The sequence below is a fragment of the Petromyzon marinus genome, chromosome 4 (assembly GCF_048934315.1).
Source record: "Petromyzon marinus isolate PM22_M1 ecotype Great Lakes invasive population chromosome 4, UKy_Petmar_22M1.pri1.0, whole genome shotgun sequence".
Taxonomy (NCBI): domain Eukaryota; kingdom Metazoa; phylum Chordata; class Hyperoartia; order Petromyzontiformes; family Petromyzontidae; genus Petromyzon; species Petromyzon marinus.
Window position 1 is genome coordinate 16791085 of NC_133670.1, and position 20077 is coordinate 16811161.

At 45.0% G+C, this 20077-nt stretch overlaps 2 protein-coding genes and 1 long non-coding RNA gene across 14 annotated transcripts in view; 1 reads left to right on the plus strand and 2 right to left on the minus strand.

Moving 5' to 3' along the window:
• Positions 1-9158, minus strand: part of LOC116938588 (solute carrier family 35 member B1-like) — a 45403-nt gene extending 36245 nt beyond the window's left edge. For 2 of the 5 annotated variants that reach the window (XM_076058864.1, XM_076058848.1), the window contains exon 1: positions 9078-9158. The gene's annotated coding sequence lies outside the window, so the exon portion shown is untranslated. Of the gene's footprint in view, positions 1-9056 lie in introns of all 5 variants that reach the window. The other 3 variants (XM_032945914.2, XM_076058873.1, XM_076058856.1) reach the window with 3 other exon arrangements.
• The window catches only part of LOC116938590 (uncharacterized), a 143265-nt gene continuing 124445 nt past the window's right edge, over positions 1258-20077 (plus strand). For both annotated transcript variants that reach the window (XR_012931696.1, XR_012931695.1), the window contains exons 1-2: positions 1258-1340; positions 1674-1870. This is a non-coding gene — a long non-coding RNA (uncharacterized LOC116938590). The remainder of the gene's footprint in view (positions 1341-1673; positions 1871-20077) is intronic.
• The window catches only part of LOC116938586 (thrombospondin type-1 domain-containing protein 7A-like), a 246240-nt gene continuing 236700 nt past the window's right edge, over positions 10538-20077 (minus strand). For all 7 annotated transcript variants that reach the window (XM_076058793.1, XM_076058798.1, XM_076058807.1 and 4 more), the window contains 2 exons: positions 18567-18654; positions 10538-16934 (listed from right to left, as the gene is read on the minus strand). In XM_076058793.1, the coding sequence (XP_075914908.1) occupies positions 16841-16934; positions 18567-18654 (182 nt within the window). In that variant the 3' untranslated portion in view covers positions 10538-16840. The remainder of the gene's footprint in view (positions 16935-18566; positions 18655-20077) is intronic.

Consider the following 20077-nt stretch of genomic DNA (forward strand, 5'->3'; position numbering starts at 1 on the left):
GTTAAGCGAGTCATGCCTGTATTTCAAGCGGTAAAACAATCAGGTCGAGCAGCTTTGCCAATCCACTGCCGGATGTAAGCCTGCGCACACATTTCAGTCACGGGGGCTGTTTGACCATACTTCACCCCCGCTGGCCAGTGCGGGTTGGGGGAAGGGTGTATCCCAGAATTGGTTCACAAATCGCTTTAGCAGCGGCATGGCATCGGGCTCAGGCCGCCGGGTTCAGAGCGCAGTGCGCACAACCCATCGTGTCACCACACCCGAGCTTACACCATCACAACGCGCACGTGTGTACTCTGGGGTCCGTATACTTTAACAGTGAGCACAGCATGTCAGCAGACAACACTGTCCGATTCCATCGTGAAGAATAGGGGTGGCCGCGCAGACACGCGTTGGTGGAAGCTGAAAATCATTGATGCTTTCATCCACCCGACCACTGGGACAATGAGCGGATTTGTTGATCCACCACCCATCCGCGAGTCCCCCCAGCCCTCCTCCTTACCTCGCACGTCTTCGCACGGATCATACCGGAGCGATAGCTCTGCGAGGTGTTTTCGGGTTGTGTACCACATGCCGCTCAGCGTGACCCCGAGCTAAAATTCAGTTCCCGAGGAAGCTCCCGGCACGTGGAGCGACACGTCGGAGGTCGCGCCGGGCAACACGCGGAACAACGCGTGAACAACGCGTGAACAAGGCGTGAACAACGCGTGAACAACGCGTGAACAACGCGTGAACACCTCGGAGAGCTGTAAGGGGCTGTCCATAAATGACGTCACGCAATTTTGGACGATTTTTGACCCCAAACCTCCCTTCGTCACACGACGTCACAAAAAGCCAGACCTCCCCTCAAATATGACGTCACAAAGCTCTGCCCCCCCCCCAAAAAAAATATATAAAACATGCTTCAAATCGCTTTAAACTATTGTCATTGTAGTGCGTATTTAATGTGGCGCTGCACTCTGATGATGTAGGAGAAAACATTTATTTAAAAGTCTATTTAATTAAGTAGAACGTGTTGTCCATATTGATTTAAAGTTGCGCATTTTGATGTGACGTCACATTTCTCAAACCCCCCCCCTCGTCACACATCGTCACAAATGTCTGACCCTCCCCCCCCGCCCCTAGGTGCGTGACGTCATTTATGGACGGCCCCTAACGGCACAACGGCAGTGGGATCGGTCTGATGTTGCCTTGATACGGGCACTGGAATCGAGCGTGGCACCATCTCTCCATGCCTTGGGGGGGGGGGGGAAGGTTCTGGAGGGGGCCAAGCCACCACAGCTGAAGGCTCGGCGCTTCTTGGAAGTCAAAGGATGTTGGTACGACACGAAACACCAATGGTAATTCCCCTTCAACGTTTGCCAGTTTTAGCAAGTGCCTTTCCTCATTCGTACTCCAACAACAACCGCCATTCGCCACTAAGTGGCGGTGACGTCACCGCGGCGCTTGTGCCAGGCTACGTGCACTCCTTCATACATCATAGACATACCATGGGGGCGGGGTTGGGGGTGTGAGAGCTCCGACGGGATACACGAGAGACACAACGCATAGCGTCTCGTTGCACATCCTGTTTCTCCTTTCACATTTATTTAAAGGCTGTTTACACATTGGCCGCGTCGTCGTCGCCCCCCCCCGACCTCGCCCGATGTTTTTGTGTGCCCCCTCTAAACAAGGTCACGACCACAGTGTGGCCTTGTCTCACGCTGGCCGCGACATGAGCGGCGGTCGCAGAGACGTGCCTTTAGGAATTCACCCTGAGCCTCCGTCGTGCGCATCAGAGTGAGTCAACACTGGTCGAGAGCGGACAGGCGTGACCCAGGTTTTGATGTAACACCCAAGCTGACACCATCGATTGCAGGCTCCGTGGACGGTAAGAGCTCGGAGGTGAATGTCGCGCAGAGGCCGCGCTTGACGGTGACTGTGAAATTGACAATGTTCATATCAGTACCTGGGACAGCTATTGAAGGTGCAACAGATTCCAAACGACTGCTAAAGATGCAGGCAAGAGCAGGTTGCGTTTTTAAAGGAGCGCTTTTGGAAAGATGTAAACTTGGTAACGAAAAGTGGCGTGCCAACGTGTGTAAGAATTTAATCGGTGTGTACGACCCGGTTCAGAAACGTGGTCATTAACAAAATAAATGGGACAAAAGCTGAAACGTGTGCAAAGAAGCATGCAGAGATGCGTGCTTGGAGTTACGTCGAGATACAGACAGGGAAATACGCACAGATTAGAGACACCATTCAAATCATTTTGGGACGTAAGTAGGTTTGGGCAAAGTATGTCGCTTGATGGGATGGTGACTGGTTTTAGAAGAATATGGATTGGCAGCCAAGGACTAAAAACGCATCCCACGGGATATGCCCCCCAGGAGATGGAGCGATGAAATGAGCTGGTGCGTGGACTATTACGTTTCAAGATTGTGAGATGCGGCTGCGGCCTGTGGAGGCTTTCATCCAGCGGTGGATTGAGCATGACCGATGATGACCGATGATGATGAACTGTAGGATGCACAGCATTTTAACCAATGTGCTTTTTGTAGCAGAAGCGGACGTAGGGACTTGATTACAGAAATTCTGTCTCAGGATCTCCTTCCTCAGAGAAGCTTACAGTGGTGCTCACCTCTGTGAGCAGTCCTTCAGCGGAGCGCCGCAAATTGCACATTCCGACGACAGGGCCAGGCTCTCCAGGGCACTTGCCTTTTTGGTGACCTCCCACCAAGCGGTACTCGTTTCATACGTCCCGGGGATGATGATGATGAAGCGCCAAGTCGAACTCTGATCGAGACTTTGAACTCATAACCTTCGGTTTATGATTTTATTAATGCGTAGGTCTGGTTCAACCAATAATCAGCAAAGGTAAATGGCAACGCGTGTACATCGCTTCTGAGCCAAGACGCCGCGCACGATGTCAAAATGTCAGGGTCCTTCTCAAACACAAGCTATAACCTTTGGGTGTGATGAAGCCAGCCCATTGTTGTGCGAATGAATGCTTGGCATTTAATATAATTCTCACAACCTTCCCATGCGAGTCTGTTTAGGGCTACATAATTCACAGGCTGGGAAAAGCCCCGTTTGTAGGGTTGCCAACTCTGAGTTTAAAAAAAAAAACACGAAAAATATCAGGAGAAAAATACGACGAACTCAAAATGCCATAAATAGAGGAGAGCTGCAAATGCATTGTTTTGGGTGCGTGGTGTATTGTCATGGGTGCGTGGTGTATTGTCTTGGGTGCGTGGTGTATTGTCTTGGGTGCGTGGTGCATTGTCTTGGGTGCGTGGTGTATTGTCTTGGGTGCGTGGTGCATTGTCTTGGGTGCGTGGTGTATTGTGATTACAAACAAATACCCCGGACTTCTCTTGTCCAAGGAAAACTTTACAGATTTCCCCAAAAAATAGCTTCCTCAAAAACAGGAGGTCCTGGGGGGGGGGGGGGGGGTGGAAACAAACCAGAACGACTTCCATTTGGACGCGCGGGATCTGACACAGCTGACGTGATGTGCGTCAGGGGTCACGTTCAGGCAAGGGGACGTCGGGGAAGAATAATGACCGTCTGATGCAATCTCTCTTGGCTGTAATGACCCATCTCAGTGAGCTGTTATGGCGGCGGGACAGCAGGCGAGCCAAAAAGCTTTTTCACTTTTAATTAAAAGCCCTGAAACTTGGTACTAATAAGAATGGACCCGTACTAAATATTTCTGGATATGAAACTCAACCAAGCCAGACGTGCACCCTGCTGTTCGTGTGTAAAACTAAATAGATTTTTTGGCTTAAACATTCCAGGATAGTGTATGGTACCGTATTCCGGGATGCACACGATCCCCTACGACGCCATGCAGGAGTTGAGGCTGGATAGTGCTTGGTTGGGTGACTATCATGCATAATTAAGTTGTTTTCGGGTGATTGAACTATACTCCTGTGCTCCGAGCTCACAACATAACGCTATGAACTAGTGGTGCACGGTAGCTGTAAATAAGTTATACAGATGCGAGTGTGAATGCTGCAATTCCGGTCTCATGGGTACTACTGCTTCCCGTAGCTGCGCAGGATACTGCCACCATAATTAACTAGAGATAGATGCCGGGGTAAACAAACTCTTGACATTTAGCCCTCGAAAAAAGAGAATGGTGTAGTGCAGCGATTCCCGACCTGGGCTCCAGCAGAACTACAGTTCTTACTGTTCGGTGGTCCGCGAAATTTTGTTCAGGGGTTGGCCTGTGGGTCCAGATAGGTTGCCAACCACTGGTGTAAATCTATACTATTAATAATAATACCATTTATATAGCGTTTTACTTCAAGGATCTCAAAGCGCTGTACAGGACACAGCAGCAGCAGACACTCAGGATGAAAATAATATGAATTAATTTTAAGAATCATTTATTCAGTTAACTAAAAGTTTCATAAGCGGAAACGCATAAAAAAGGTTTTAAGTCACACTTAAAAAATGTTCACAGACTCAGAGAATCTGATATCTCGTGGACGAACGTTCCATAGCCTTTTACTACCTATAGACGCTATAGATGGTAAGCAAATATGAACCGTGAACGCAAAAGGTAACGTATACGGGTGTATTTTACTGGGTATAGTTTTCTCGTGCCATTTGCTGCACGGTAGATCTATTTCCTGCTATATTCAAACCGCAGCAGGAGCACTGAGGGTTTTGGATTGTCTGTTGTCCTGTGTCACGACTTGAGGTTTTGGATCGTATTTTATATACGAGGTAGTGACGTAGCTACTATACTAGATTTATTAGGAATATGCGGTGATCATAATTAAATTGTGTCTTACGATATATATTTGTATATGCCGTTTAAACAGTTTTGAATTAATACCATATGGTTTATGTAATAAAGCAACGGTATGGAAACGTATTTAGTAAATACTCTAAACGTATATTTCTCTTTCATCAAATATACGTTAGAAATGAATGTCATGTTCATCAGCATTTTACGAGCAAATAATGCAATTGGGGTTTTCAGGAAAATGTAACGCTGGAACAAATATTTCTCGTTCGGCCACCAGGAGTCGCTTCGATGGTGGTTTCATATCAGACATTTGTTCAGGTCAAACCAATGAGTTTGATCATGTTTAACCCAAAGTGCAAGGATTTGGCCATATCCTTAGCCTAACCCCTCAGCTATTATGACGAGCTGATGCAATCTCTAACTTGATGGTCGACGTCATCTCAACGCAAGGTGTGCCGCTGCTGTAATGAACGTTTCCAAAAAATGGATAACAGGTAAATATAAACAACAATAACAGATGTCTTCGGTCACTGATAAGAAAGAGAGATCTCGACGTTTCGGCCGACTGGTCTCTTTCACAAAATGTTGATGGTTACGGAGTCGTTCATACTGGAGATGATGGGTGGCGGTTGGGGGGAGTCGGTTGGATAAAAAAAAAATCAGAGTTGCTGAGCACAGTGCCAGATGATGCCAAGGTGTAAGAGATTAGAGTGAATACATTTATTGAATTGAGTGAGGTCAAAATAAATTGGCAAAAGAGTGTGGGAGGGAATCCCAAAATGGAACAGTGCGAGGTATGAAGCAGAAAGATAAATATGTCGAGCTGCAGTGCGGTTGAGCGGGGATGTGGTGGAAATTAAATTGATTGGCTACAGCAGATTATTATACTCAAGCTAATGCGCACACAATTATTACACATGTGTGTAATAACCCATTATTGTACAAGCGTGAAACAAATGTGCAAACGTGGGACAAACGTGATAAATACACACGAGACAAAAATCATGATTTTTTTCCCTTATGTCTCGGGTGTTCATTACATCATTCCAAAAGTAAACACGTGCACTGCATTCCCAAAGCCGTGTACAGGGCTCAGTTGACGTATTTATGTATTGACGCTCTACAAAAATACATCGATTGCAGTCAGAGGTACACGTCAATGTAAACAGACCGATTTCTCTTTATCAATGAGCACGTGTGTTTGTACAGGGCCTCTGATGCGGAAGTCGCGTGGCCGTTTGAATCATGGACATCACCAATCATGGCCCACCAATTGATGAGCAATCACTTGAGAGACAGAGAGAGAGGCAGAGCAGAGCGGTTGATTCCTCCCATTATTTCAATCGTTGAAAGCGCCCATTTAAGAGACCCTATTCCCTGTAAATATAAGGCCAGGTCCCGAGGCAGTTAGCGAACAGCAACATCCGTCAGTGAGGCTCGATCTTTAACACACAGCATGGATTCAAGTAGAGTTGCCAACTCTAAGGTACGAATTGCAGGACGTGTCATGCAAGGGAGAATAATACTTCAAGGATGCGGGATAACTACATGCAACTTCGTTGACTTGAGCGTTGTATTTTTTTACGCAACTGAAAAAAAAACCTGGATTTTTTATGTCCCGGGAAGAGTGACAGATTTACAATGATAGCTACCTCAAGAAAAAAAAACGTCAGTATTGTTTTAATGGTATAGCATTTCACTCTAAAATATAGAAATACAAATATAAGAGTGCGTAGGAGAGGGAATCCACTGAAGAAATGGAGTGATGAAATAATCTCATGTGGCGGTGTGAGGATCGTTAGAGATGGCGGTGGCTTGGAGAGGCCTTCATCTAGCAGTGGATTTACCATGGCTGATGATATAACAGTTACATTAGCATGTTGAAATGGTTGTTAGAGTAACAAAAAACGAATAGTATTTTACGAGGTAAAGTCTACTGAACTATTTAGGTATTTTTCAGAAGAGACCTGGGCCACGTATGATTGCCCAACGAAGTGGCTTATCACGTGGAAATTATAACAGCCAAATACTCTAAACGCATGTTTATAAATGTGGAGAAGAAACCGGAGGACCCGGAGAAAAATACACTCGACCACGCGGAGAACATGCAAACTCCAAATATACAGCAGGCGTCAGGGTCAGAATCGAACCCACGACCACCTGTATACCAGGAAAGGTAGTTAACATCTCGCTACCACTGCGAATCAACAAATCTCGATCTGCCAGTTGCCATGCTGTCACCTACCGCACGTAAACTATGTGATAGATACACACTTTAGTCCGTGCAAGAGTAGAAATTAGCACCAGCCGGAGGTGGAAAAACTTTATTGGTACAGATTTATTTATACGGCCAATTAAAGTGAACCATGTAGTAATGTACTCATATAAAACAGCCTTTGAAATAATTCACTTCTATCGCCCACATAAAGACACTGGTGGCCTTAACGTCTTGCCATATGAGGTGGAACTGACATCTCTGCGCCAATGGACTAATTATCCATTCTTCTCTGGAATGGCGGGGAGTTGATAAAATAAAGTTAAAGTAATTTCTTGCTCAAATGAGCATTAAGGCGGTGCTCATCTCCTGTTTACGGCCCTGAGCCAGTGGTGGAAATTCCTCATTCCCACTACGATGGGGGGGGGGGCGAGTTTATCCAAAGGACAACCACTGCTGTCTTCCCTGCAACGTGGTACTCGTATTGATGAAACCTGGAGTGGTAATGGTTTGAGTTTATTCCCCCACCCCCCAACCAGGAACTGAATTCCCCGTACCGTTCGCCGTGCCGCTGAGCCACCTGGCCGGATTTGGGATTTTGTATTTCGCTTCAAAGCTGTCGCTCGTTATGCCTCCATCTCAATTATTATGCAAATGTATCCTCCATACTATATTACTTTACCCGCAAATATGTGGAGTATATCCTAGGTTGCGCAATAATTGACTTGATTTTACTACGAAAGTGTAATTTGACCGAAACTGATGCAACGTGTTGTTATTTATTGTTTATTGATATATGAAATTACTGTTGATGCGTAATATGTATTCGCTATTGAGATATTATATTTTACGTTCATTTTGTTTTGTTTTCCTTACTTATTTCGTTGGTTTTCTTCCTCTTTGTCGTTCGGTGACCCAGGTCGTTCTTGCAAATGGGACGATATTTCGATTAAATAATAAAATCACCTTTTGCGCTGTTGGGACATGAAAAGCGCCTCCCAGTATGGATAAAGCAAGCACTGTTAGCGAGCTTCTATTAAGGGCGGTACGGCACACGAGGGGGTGGGTGGCCAACACCATGCCCGGACGCCTTTGTCTCCCCAGTGCTGATACATTCCGCACCAGGTACTCATTTAAGGCAGAGTCGACCTAGGGGAGGCTCGGGACCGATTTAGATATTCGTCACCGATTTTGGCCTTGAGCGCGAATCGAATTCGCGTCGCCGGGTTCGTAGCACAGAGCGCTAACCACGAAACACGACCGCTCCCCACAATCAAAGACAAACATTCCCCGTATAGCGTTTAACAGACTGTTGAAACAAATTCTGCCACCACCACCATCACGCACACACATGCGCGCCGCACGCGAGTCTATATGGTTCTCTATAACTCTCGATCGTGGCGGGGGGCTATGGCATCAGCCCCTTTAAATGAGGCTGAGCGGGCGCCGATAGATCAGCGCGTCCCTCGAGAAGATGAACCAATTACGGACAGAGAGAGAGCGCCTGCGCCTGTTCTGACCTGCGCCAGATTGCGCGCGATGGGAACGCGCGGCGCGCCCACGCGCTCCATCCCCATCGCGAGTGCGGAGCGAGTGGGGCATCACCACCGTCACCACCACCACCACGGCAACCACCATCACCAACCACCACGATCTGCGTCCGACACGACGGCGTTACACGCCAGATCGAAGCGTTTAACCGCACGAGCGTGAATTATTCGCCTAGCGGCTTTCCTCGCATACACGCTATAGAACCACCTGGGCCCCGTTAATATATCGCGCGACCGATCTTCAAAATACGCGCCGATACGACGCAATCCGCTCAGGTGGCTGTGTTGTTGCTGCTCATACGGTTGCGCATTACCACGCAATACACATCGTAAGACGCACCGGAAAGTAAGACGCGGTCCAAACGTGTGCCCATTGAAAATAAGATTATGCGAATCTGGTCACTCTCTCTCGGTCTCACACACACACACACTTGGCGGATTGTTTGACGGAACCTCAAACTTTTGCTTTCAAAATACAGAGAGGGGTGGGGGTGGAAATTGCGTCTTATCATCCGTAGAATATCTGAAGACGCTCTGATGGCATACGTACGCAGCGTGGTGAAATCAATACCGGCGGTAGTCGGTTGTCTCTTGGTGGTCGGAGCGGGATCTGCGTTCGTTTCCTCTGCGCTGTCCGAGCGCGTCCCCGCCAGTCTGGTTGGGTCGGTCTCTTGTTTGTGCCAGCGGATTTTTTTTTATTCAAGCGATAAGAGCCGCGTTTCCCGCAGGGGTCGCGGCGACCTCTGTCCAAACAGCTCGGACAAACACGTAGTGCAAACGTGGCTCTACAAATCTTCGGCCGGTCCCAAACCCCCCCAAAATAGAGAGGCTGCAAATTATAGACAAAATGCGCGCGCACACGCGCACGTGCGGTGAAATTCTACGCAATCGATTTTTTTGTTTTTAGGGGGGGAGGGGGGGGGATAGTATTATTGCACACATTGTGTCAAAGCCGATGTCCAGTCTTTACGTATTTTATCACAGCTCTTTTCCATACCACTGCTATACTAAGGCACCATGCCGTGTCGGTCGGAGGTGATAATTGACCATACTTCACCACGCTGGTCGTATGTTTTTTTTATGTTGAGCTTCTCTCGCACTGTACGTAGCCAGCCGCGCTAATCGTAGGTGCTGGTTGGTGAATTGTTAGCAGGGTGTACATGACCGGTTCAAATGTCACTCTCGACTGATGTTAGCTGTAGCCAGAAATTGAACTCAACTCACTGGGCCTTTAATGCATTGCTTCACCCTTTATTTTTCTACACTAAAACTATTTATATTGTCTTCTTATACCAACTCAAAACAGGTGGAATTGATGCTCAGCGAGCTTAAAACCAATTTACAGGTTCACATCATGGAAGTAGGAGTAATAATGTTAGTTTATCTATTAAATAAACCCTCGGAGTTTGAAGACTGTAGAGGATTTTGCATTTTGACGTTTGGTAAATTCCATTAAAAAGCGTTTACCTTGGAAGAGGAAACTGGAGCACGAGGAGAAAACCCAGACAAACCAATGGTTTTTCACATGGATTCAAATTATTGCTGTAATCCTCTTCGTATGGCTGCTGTTGTTGTAGACCAACGACGACATATAAGCGTTGAGGTGGTCGTGCCACATTTCGTCAGTAGTGGAGTGTATCGCTGTGATCCCTCCTTCGCATTTGTGAATCGGGTATCTTCTGGGTGACCACAGTTGCACGCCGGGGAGTGTTTTAACAATTAGGGTTGCCCATAAGCTTTGCGGAAGATTGAAGTCAGGGATTTTCTGCGTCGAGTCTTTGAGGCGGTGTTATTGCTGCAATGCCATCTCTAGTGGTTGCGCGAAAATCAGCTATTTGTATTGGCATCATTGCGGAGAGGCAGCATACATTGAAACAGCACGAAGCCTACAGAGGCTTTAAACATACAAATCTCAAGCCACTGCGCAGCGGAGATGTAAATGTTTTGGGGATTTATACGACGTACGGAGAAGATCCTAACAATGCATGATAAACAGATGTGCCTGTGCTGTCACAACACATGTACACAATGTCCTTTGAATAAGTAGCACTTACCCGCGCATTTTTATTTAATTTTTCATGTCACACGCCGTAATTTTTTGTTCTTTTTCATTGTTGACTCAACTGTAATCATGCTTCTCACAGCATTAGTTTATTACATTGTTCATACGAAATGGAACCACAGTTCTGAATGTGGCATTTTTCAAATGTAATTGGCCGCGTAACATTTGCAATCCCCTCGCAAAGGATGAGACTGTTCCCAGATCAGAGATCTACATCTAAACACATGGTGAGATATTCTTAGCTCTTTCGGTAAAGTCACGTTGAAGGGAAACAATAAAATAATGAAATATATTTGATTATGTAAATTTTTTATATTTATATATTTTAATATTTATTGTTTCCCTTCAACGTGACTTTACCGAAAGAGCTAAGAATATGAATTACTGCAGTCACGAAAGCTTTAAATCAAAATTACATAGTGAGATGTTTACCAAGTTAGAGATGCACTTTTATGAGACTCTCGACTGGACCCAGTTAAGAGTCCCATAAAAGTAATGGAGGCTCCTCGAAGGTCAACCATTTCATGCGGATACTTGGGCACACTGTCAACATTATAGTTATTTTAAAATCTGTGAAGCTCCTCACTCGTGAGTTATATTGATGTGTTTATGGTTGTACTGCCTGTTGTACAGGACGATATCCGACGTTTCGCTCCACGTGGTGGGCTCTTCTTCAGGAACTGAATTCTGAATTATGCTCCCAATACACGAAGCAAAACGTCGGACATAATGCAGAACAACACGTGGTACAAACTAAAAACACATCAGAGAGAGCCAGCACAACTGCGAAAACCTATGCAGTGGCTGTCACTCAAGCCAATAAGTCGAGCGCTTTCCTGCTGATATGGGTATGGGATGGCACTCATATCATGTTTACAGCCAATGGTGGAAATTCCACATTCCTATGGTGGGAGTGAGTAATTCCATAAGACAACCAATATGGATTTCTGATAAAGTGATAATTGATCAATCATGATTTAAATTCGGGAGCCTTCCAGTTGTGACCTGTATGCTCCAACTACTGCGGTACCTAGCCAGATCCGCCACATTTAATCTGAAATAACGTGCAACTGCTTTAGTGTGAGCGTGGACGTGAATAACAATGCATAATTTTAAATTGTTTAAATTTATCAAATACTGTGAGCACTTATCCCCTCCTATTCATCACGGATTCAGACAAACATTCACTGATGCCATTCATTTAAATTTATCATGCTTCTCTTGCATGGACGTTGTGAAACTGAAGAAATTCCACCTTGACTTAGTTTTTTTTTCCTCAATACTGTACTGTAGTATATGTATCCATTATACACTGTATAATGTTCAACACACATTCCTATTTTTTTATCAATTCGAATCATGTTTTTTTTGTTTTACACCCAGACTCTTGTTTGCCCAGTATTACATATATTAGTCACAACGTTCAAAGCTCAGATAAGCGGTGACTTCAGGGTTCTTCAACTCGTGGCCCGTGAAGGCCGTTGGCAGTAGCCCGCCAAGAGATATGGCTCACTGATACATAAAAAGATACCGATTATTGAGATGAAAGAGAGATAAACATCTCGAAATTTGAGAGGTATTGACAATAGATAATGACTCGTGATATGAAACCAAGATAAGCAAGGTAGATGAGACCTGGACACTCGAGGGACAGATAAAGAGGTCATATATACAGACATTGTCACGAACCCAAGTGACGTAATGACGTGACCTTCACGTGGCCTGTCAGATGTGCCAAATTTTATTTTGTGGTCCACCAGACAATGTCGTTGAAAAACCCTGGCCCAAATAAGCCAACACACGCTCCGGCATTAATGGGCTTGGGATAGGCATTTCTGCAATACAGCAGATACAATACACATTTTCTTGTTTGAAATTGAAAGTGTGACCCATGTGTAATTGACTCCTCAAATTGTTGTCAGGAAAGTGGCTGGGGAGCTTTAAATCTGCATGATTAAATTCTATCCATTGTCCTTTAATTAATCGAGGGAGAGCTCATTGATATACAATTTGTCACATACAAGTCATAATGAGTGACAAATTACTATAATTTCGCAAAAAAAGTTTTATAGAATTTAAACGTTTGTGATAATGTACGCCTTTAGTTGTGGGGAGTGGTGTAGCAGTTATCACGCTACGCTACGAATCCAGCGATCCGAGTTCGATTCCCGCTCACGGCCAACACCAGTGACGATTATCTAAACCAATCCTGGGCCTCTCCTAGGTCGACTCAGCATCAAATGAGGGCCTGGTTCGGTGTGTAATCATCGTCACTCGGGAGACAAAGGCAGCCGGGCGTGGTGCTGAACACCCACTCCCTCGTGTGCCGTGCTGGCCTTCAGAGGTGATCGCTAACAGCACTTGCCCCAAAAGTATGTCACGGCTGTATGGGGAATCTTTGTCTTTGCCTTTAGTTTTACACACAGGAAAGGGGAGTTTTTGCACAGGTGTAATCAATTCACTTGGCACAGCTGATTGTAATACCGTGAACATCAACGGAATGTGCTCCCTTTTCCTGATAAGCAATATCAGAATAATCCAATTGGGAGAATGATTAAACAAGTGAATATTTATCAGTAACCAGGGGATTTATTTCAAATAATTGATAGGCGTTTTACTTTCTCTCGATCTGGCAAAAACTTGATGCTGTAGGCATGTACTAATACTGGTAGGAAACGTAGTGGACTGGAAGCCCAACCGGGATTAATTCACAGGAGGCAGGGGATTAATTGTCTATGTCTGTGGATGTCTGTCCAACGTGTATTCGGACACCCGGATATATAAAAACATCGCCACCTTGCGCCCATTTATACTGGTACTGGTAGGAAATGTAGTGGACTGGAAGCCCAACCGGGATTAATTCTCACAGGAGGCAGGGGATTAATTGTGTATGTCTGTGGATGTCTGTCCACGTGTATCCGGACATTCGGATGTAAAAAAAAATGGGAGGGGTGGGGCTGGGTGGAGAGGGGAGGGTAGGGAGGGGCTGGGTGGGGAAGGGAGGGTGGGGAGGTGCTGGGAGGGGAGAGTGGGGCTGGGTGGGGGGTGGGAGGGGTGGGGCTGGGTGGGTTGGTCACCCCGTGGTGCCCTTATGAAACTCAACGTTTAGCCTACTCACGCCAGCTTGTGCCCACCCTCACAGTCGGGCATATTTGCGGAATACACCACGCCGCCGTTGACCCTGGCCACTGACCGAGCAACCAACGTTCCTACCAGCCCCCTCCGCAGGAATGTGTTTGACACCCCCCACAACCAGGGTCGTGGGTTCGATGCCTCCAGTTTTACTCTCCACATTAGAAACATGCGTTGAGATCGTTTGGATTATTTGCCTGCTATAAATTTCCACACGATAAGCCACTTCCTTGAGCTACAATCTGTGGCCAGGTGGCTTCTGAAAAAGAATAGTTCAGTGGGTTTTATCTGGTAAAATAAAAAGTGTATTTTTAGCATGCACTATGTTTCTTTGTTTATTTGGTTACCTTTTCTATACTTTGCACTCCTAACGTATGTTTGTATTGTTTGTTGTTGTAACTTTTCGGGCCTGCCCCTACTGGACATCTGTGAAAAATAGCTTCGGGGTCACGATGCAAATGAAGAATGGATTGTCTCGTGATTACAGTTTCGTTTGCATTGTGTCTCGGTCGTTTTCATTTGTTCTGCCACTCCCTCGTATAGCTTCGTTTCGCGCTATTAGACTAAATGTAAGATGACACATTTAAATTTGCATATACGTTGCATCATCGTAAATAAACCATCCTACATCAATGCGTGTTTTTTTGTGACCATAATCTATTAAAAAAAATGTTTAATTGATGCATTGTTGCATGCCCGGTTAATGCAGTGTTGCATCCACAATAGGCCAACGTATACACAGCGAAGTACAGCAGGACTCATACACTCAACAAATTCCATAGGCAGTTTGAACATGTTTAACAATCACCTGTTACACTCCATGGCAGTTAAGGATTGCGCTATTGGCTTTTGTAATTATTATCATCTTTACATTAAATACAGATATACAGATTACCTTATAACATACAATGTAAATTAAGTATTTGACAAGTCAGTGCACGTGTAATCCTTCCAAATCCCTTACGCTATTTAAATATAAGAAATCATGAATTCAAATGACTGTACACAAGCATTATATTTATACGAATACTTTGCTTAGTTCTTTGTCATAATGCCAACGTTTGTTAAAGAAAAAAAAAGTTTCGGAAACAAAATGCAAAGTGCATTACAAAACAACACTTTTACATTGATGTTACATTGCGCTGTATTTATATGAATTTTCCACGAACACCCGCTTTGCAAGGATACCCTTTGAAATTCAACAACATGTCGACACAGCACAGTAGTTACACAATCAAGTACGTAAAGTAAAACATTATCACCTCATTTTTTTTTCTGCTCTGCAACAAAAAAACACAGCTTTAAACAATGATATAAAGGCTTTTTTTCCCCACAACGCATGGCAAAAGGACATCGCTCCGCGTGTCTATTTTCACGGAGTCCCAGGAGTAACGGCTTCTACTGAGAGCCTCGTGCGAGACGCATTTCATTATCAGGACGATGATGGAAAAGTGTGTGTGCCCATAACATAGTGCAAATAGTTATCCTTACCCAGGTCAGGCCAGGCAACGTCTCACACGAAGGCTTTTTTTTCTCTTTTACTTGACCAAACACAAAGAGCACCGTGTGATTGGGTCTCGCCGCAACTCCGCCCGATTGCCTCTGCATGCAATCAACGGTAGCAATTCTCTTGTCCATAAATAAATCAGCCGACAACGAAGCACATCCAAATGACTATACGCAGTTATGTAATTGCGACTCGCCGTTAATAACAAATACACCGTCCTCCCCCCCCCTCCATCCACAACAATGTGCTTCAGCACAGGACTGGAGCGCAGGTTTCACGTTTAACATTGTAGAAGTTGTGCATGTTGTTTGCTAGGCTGTAAAATTGCTACGCTTTAGAGTCCATAGACAGTGCAATGAATTTATAGCGCCGGGTACAAAAAAAGGAATAGAGAAACAACATCCATGGTCTGCTTGTGCAGGACCACGGATTGTTAAGACAGTTATTATTATCAAATGCAGAACGCAATTCATTTGCAGCAAAAAACAGAAGCAGATAGGCAAAATTATTGTTCATTAATGTGGATGTGGGTAAAGGCCGGTCATTTTTAGAGCTGATTTTATTTTTTCTGCACGTATAGAACAACTCATGATTGCAGTGTCCAGCTTCTGTGCTCCGGAGGATGGCTTGGTGGTAGCGGCATCCTGCTTGTTGAAAGCTGTGATGAGTTCTGCATAAACATTGTTCCACTCTGTTAATTAAGTGCCTTACATATTTTGGCATCATGTTCTCTTCTGAAGCTCAACTGATTTTACATAATCCACCATTTGATGCGCTTTCATTGGCCGCCTTAAAGGAATCAGCCGTGAATATGCATTCACTCTTATGCAGCGATCCCTGGGCTGGTAGCATATTTTTTTTCAACCTTGTGCAGCTTTGTAAAAAAACTAACGTTGTTGTAGAGAGGCTGGTCTTTTAGTCAAAGATCCCCAAGAGAACATCCCGATGGCAAGAGAGACAGAAACATAAGAGTACACATCCATTTTCTACAATTGTCCTGATTTGACTGGTAAAATGCTTTTGGATTCTACACTTGTCTTGATTTGATTGATTCCATTTTGATGGATTCCATGTCTTCTGATTTGACTCGTAAAATTACTTTGGATTCTATACTCATCCTTATTTGACTGATTAAATTCTGCCGGATTCCATGTGCTCTGATTTGACTGCTGCATCTCTGCTCTGGCCATCCACTGTTTGGTTCTTGCTCTCTTGGCTGACAATGTCGACGATATTCCTCATGGTTTTCACCATTTACACCAAGGGCTGTTTCTCTCTCAAGTGGTGGACGAGTTGCTTCCTTTTTCTGATACAGGCACATTGCTTTTGCATCCAAAATGCACTCTGTAGTGCAGCATATGTGCTGATACCCACAGACGAGCTTGCATGAATCAGAATGATGTTGGTCTTATCTCATTATGTAACTTACTTTTTACGTATATATACACCAAGTCTAAGTCTTTGCACAGTGTGTACATATTTTCCACAAGTTCCAAAAAAGCAGCTGATTGTCTAGCCATATAAGTTTGTGTGGTTCAGTCCAATGGATACAACAACAAAAACCCCGTCAACGAACCGTGGAATTCACTCGCTGGTTGCGACGACCCTGCCCAGATGATGGGGTCGCCGTTCCCTAGAGGTCGATGTCACCGTCGTACGTGAGGGTGACCGGCCTCCTCGGGGAAGGGCGCTTCACCGGCCTGCGTATGGGCCGCTTTGGTCGTTTGCTTGGAAGGAATTGGGAGGCACAGCAGACGGAATGTTCAATCGAGTTAAACAAGCATTCGATTTAAATGAAGGCAAAACAACAAAGCAAGGTTGAAGCTGAGTTTTGAAAATAAATGGTCGTAATGGATCCTCCGCGCTCTTTACCCGTGCAAGCATGTGAATCGTAAACACAGCAACGGGACTCAATCCCAGACAACATTGTTGCTGCTAGCAAGCACACCAGTGTTATTCGAGTGTAACTATTATTGTTACAATTCACCACACCGTGCCCTTCAATTCCCACCCCCTCAGCCGCCCTCCACCCCCTAACCCCTGGGGCAATTAAAAATTCAATTCACGAATAGATTTTTGTTGCTCCATTTTCACCGACTCATTTGTGTTTCTCGTTCACACATCCACAACGGACACAATTCGACGACTTGATGCATAGTTAGACGCCTAATTGTTGCAGAATCCGACTTACAAGGCATGATATTTTCCCAAGCAGAAAACGATGTCACACTTAAAAAAATAACTCGTATGAACCCTTGATATTTATTTTAAGGTCCAAAAATCAATGCGCAATTTCAGAGCGATTGGGTCTAGCACTTTAGTATCTCCTGGGCTCACGTTGGCTCCAAATCAATCCCTCCCCCGTGTCTCAACTCAGCCCACAGGGAGGATGTAGCTAATTGCATCCTTCATGCTGACAAATTATTCTGCACAAATGCTAATGAAAGAAGAATCCACGGGTGAGTATTGATCATCTCGCAGTCCCATGGCACCTCCACACTAATTATAGTCATCGCCACTCCTTAACGGCGCGATTTGAATTCTTCGTTTCCACAAACAACACAATATTTTATAAGAGCATGTTAATAATGCTCACAGCTAACAGAAAGTGGCAGCTTGGCTCACACATGTAAATTTGAGAAGCTTAAAAAAAGGGGGATTTCAAAGTAACACCTTCATACGTTTTATATTTGAGATTATATTTTGATAGTCCATTGTCAAACCACTGTTGGATGAAGACCTCCTCACACTGTCCTTCATGGGCATTGTTTGACCATACTTCACCACGCTGGTCACTGCAGGTTGGTGAAGGGGTGGGGGTTGGGGGATGGCGAGGAACCAGCTGAGATCTCTCTCGCCGCTCATTGTCGCCGAAGCCGGGAATCAAACGCAGGTTTGCTGGGTTCACAGTGCAACACGCCAACAACTGCACCACCAGTTCACAACTTTTTATAATACTGTATCTTGCAACAGTAGCAAAAAAAAAACCTCAAAAATAGACATGTAACGATTCCTTCCCCCTCCCCCACCACCACCTCCCCTCATTATTCAATGAATTGTCACAATCTAGGGTCACGATTTGATTTAAGAATCAATTTAGTTTTTAACGTTTCTTGCGAAGGTGGTGCCTCTAGCGGCCGAATGGTTCGCGTAAACTCATTACTGTACGTACAAGATATAGGAATTGAAAACAATCGATACTTACTCGCGCAATTTTCCGCACGTGTCGTGAGCATGAGAATCAATTTTGATTGAAGAATCGAAACATCATTACACGGCTACTCGCTGTGTATTTACTGCAACTGTGCAATGCTTTAGTGGTAGTAATGACGATAATAATTATGATGATTATACTTTACCAGGCCAGATATATCATGGAGACGATGAAGGTGAGGAGTACACACGCAGCCGCCGACACACCGTAAACCCACACTTTCAGCTTTCCGTCTGCTCCGACAGGGCGTGGGAACGAGAGAGAGAAAAACCACAAACAGGCGCGGGGAATGTGGACGAGGAATCGCTGTCCAATAAAAAACAAAATGTAGAACATGTTCCAAAACGGGAAGGGCAGATGGGAGGCGTGAAATCAGAAAATCCATAACGTCAAAAAAACATGTTAACGTTTAGGGTTCTCCCCCCGGAGTGTTGAGTGTCTCCGAAACACACGGTGATAGTTGCTCGACTGTGAAAAAAACACAAGCCTTGTTTCCGTACGACGGGGACAATTTTAAAAGGGATGCCATTTGAGGGACAAAACGGTAGAGCATTCCAATTTTATGACACCAATTCACAACCACCTCGCTGATATACAGTCATGTATGCATAAACGAGCGCATTATTCCGGGCGCAGGAAAACTGTTGCACCTGCGAAGGCAGAAACACATTAATCATATCACTCTGGGTCTATTGACCGTCCACATCGGGAGACAACATAAATGATGTGTTTTTCCCTGTGCGCCACTGAAAGTCAACCTGAGCTCGTATCATGTTTATGTCACTATTCATAATGTAAGAAAGCCACCCCCCCCCCTCCCGCCACAAACTTCTTAAAATATACACTCGCCCAGTGAACCCATAATCGGCAGCCATGATATATCCACTGCTGGATGAAGGGCTCGCCAAGCCGTCGTCATTTCTCACGGTCACGCCAAGCAATATTCCATTGTAGCTCCTGCCTCCTATGCACATGCTGATATCATTGCTCAATTTTCCACGATGGACGGTCCTCTCGGGCATGTGCCCTCCTTCGGCCGCACGCCATCGTTCCATCTCATACCGAGGGCCACCATCCCTTCTAGTGAGGTGTCCTTGCCCAAGCTCACGCACTTTTCCTGTGAGTCAACGTGATGTCTATAGCGCGCGCATGTTCTCTAAACCCTCTGCCAAGTCCAATCGTCCACCTTGCTTTGGTTACATTTTCCTTGTCACTGTGCATTTTTTTTCTGCTCTGTATGTCATCAGCAGACAACATGCACTGACAAAGCACGTTCTTTTCAAAACTATTTAGTACCCAACGACAAACTAAAAGACGAAAGCAGTGCAAGAAATACCGCATGCATTTCACCGTTTTAGATTTGTATGTTTTATTTTTGAGAAACATTTTTTTTTTACTTTGGAAAGCAAAGTTATAGCTGGCGAGGGGAGAAAAAGAAGTTTAATTTTGTCTGCGTACTGGGTCCCTGGACAATGCATTTGCAGTGATTTCAGGCGTGTGATTTAATGCCTAATGGAACGTAGGTCTCAACAGAGAACTCAATGCAATGTATAAAGTCTCAACAATGGGTCCAATAGGGCTGTGCTTTACTGTCCTTCCTGTCCAGGTTGGTCATGGGCTACGTTCACGAGAGAGGCACAGCACAAACAACAGGGA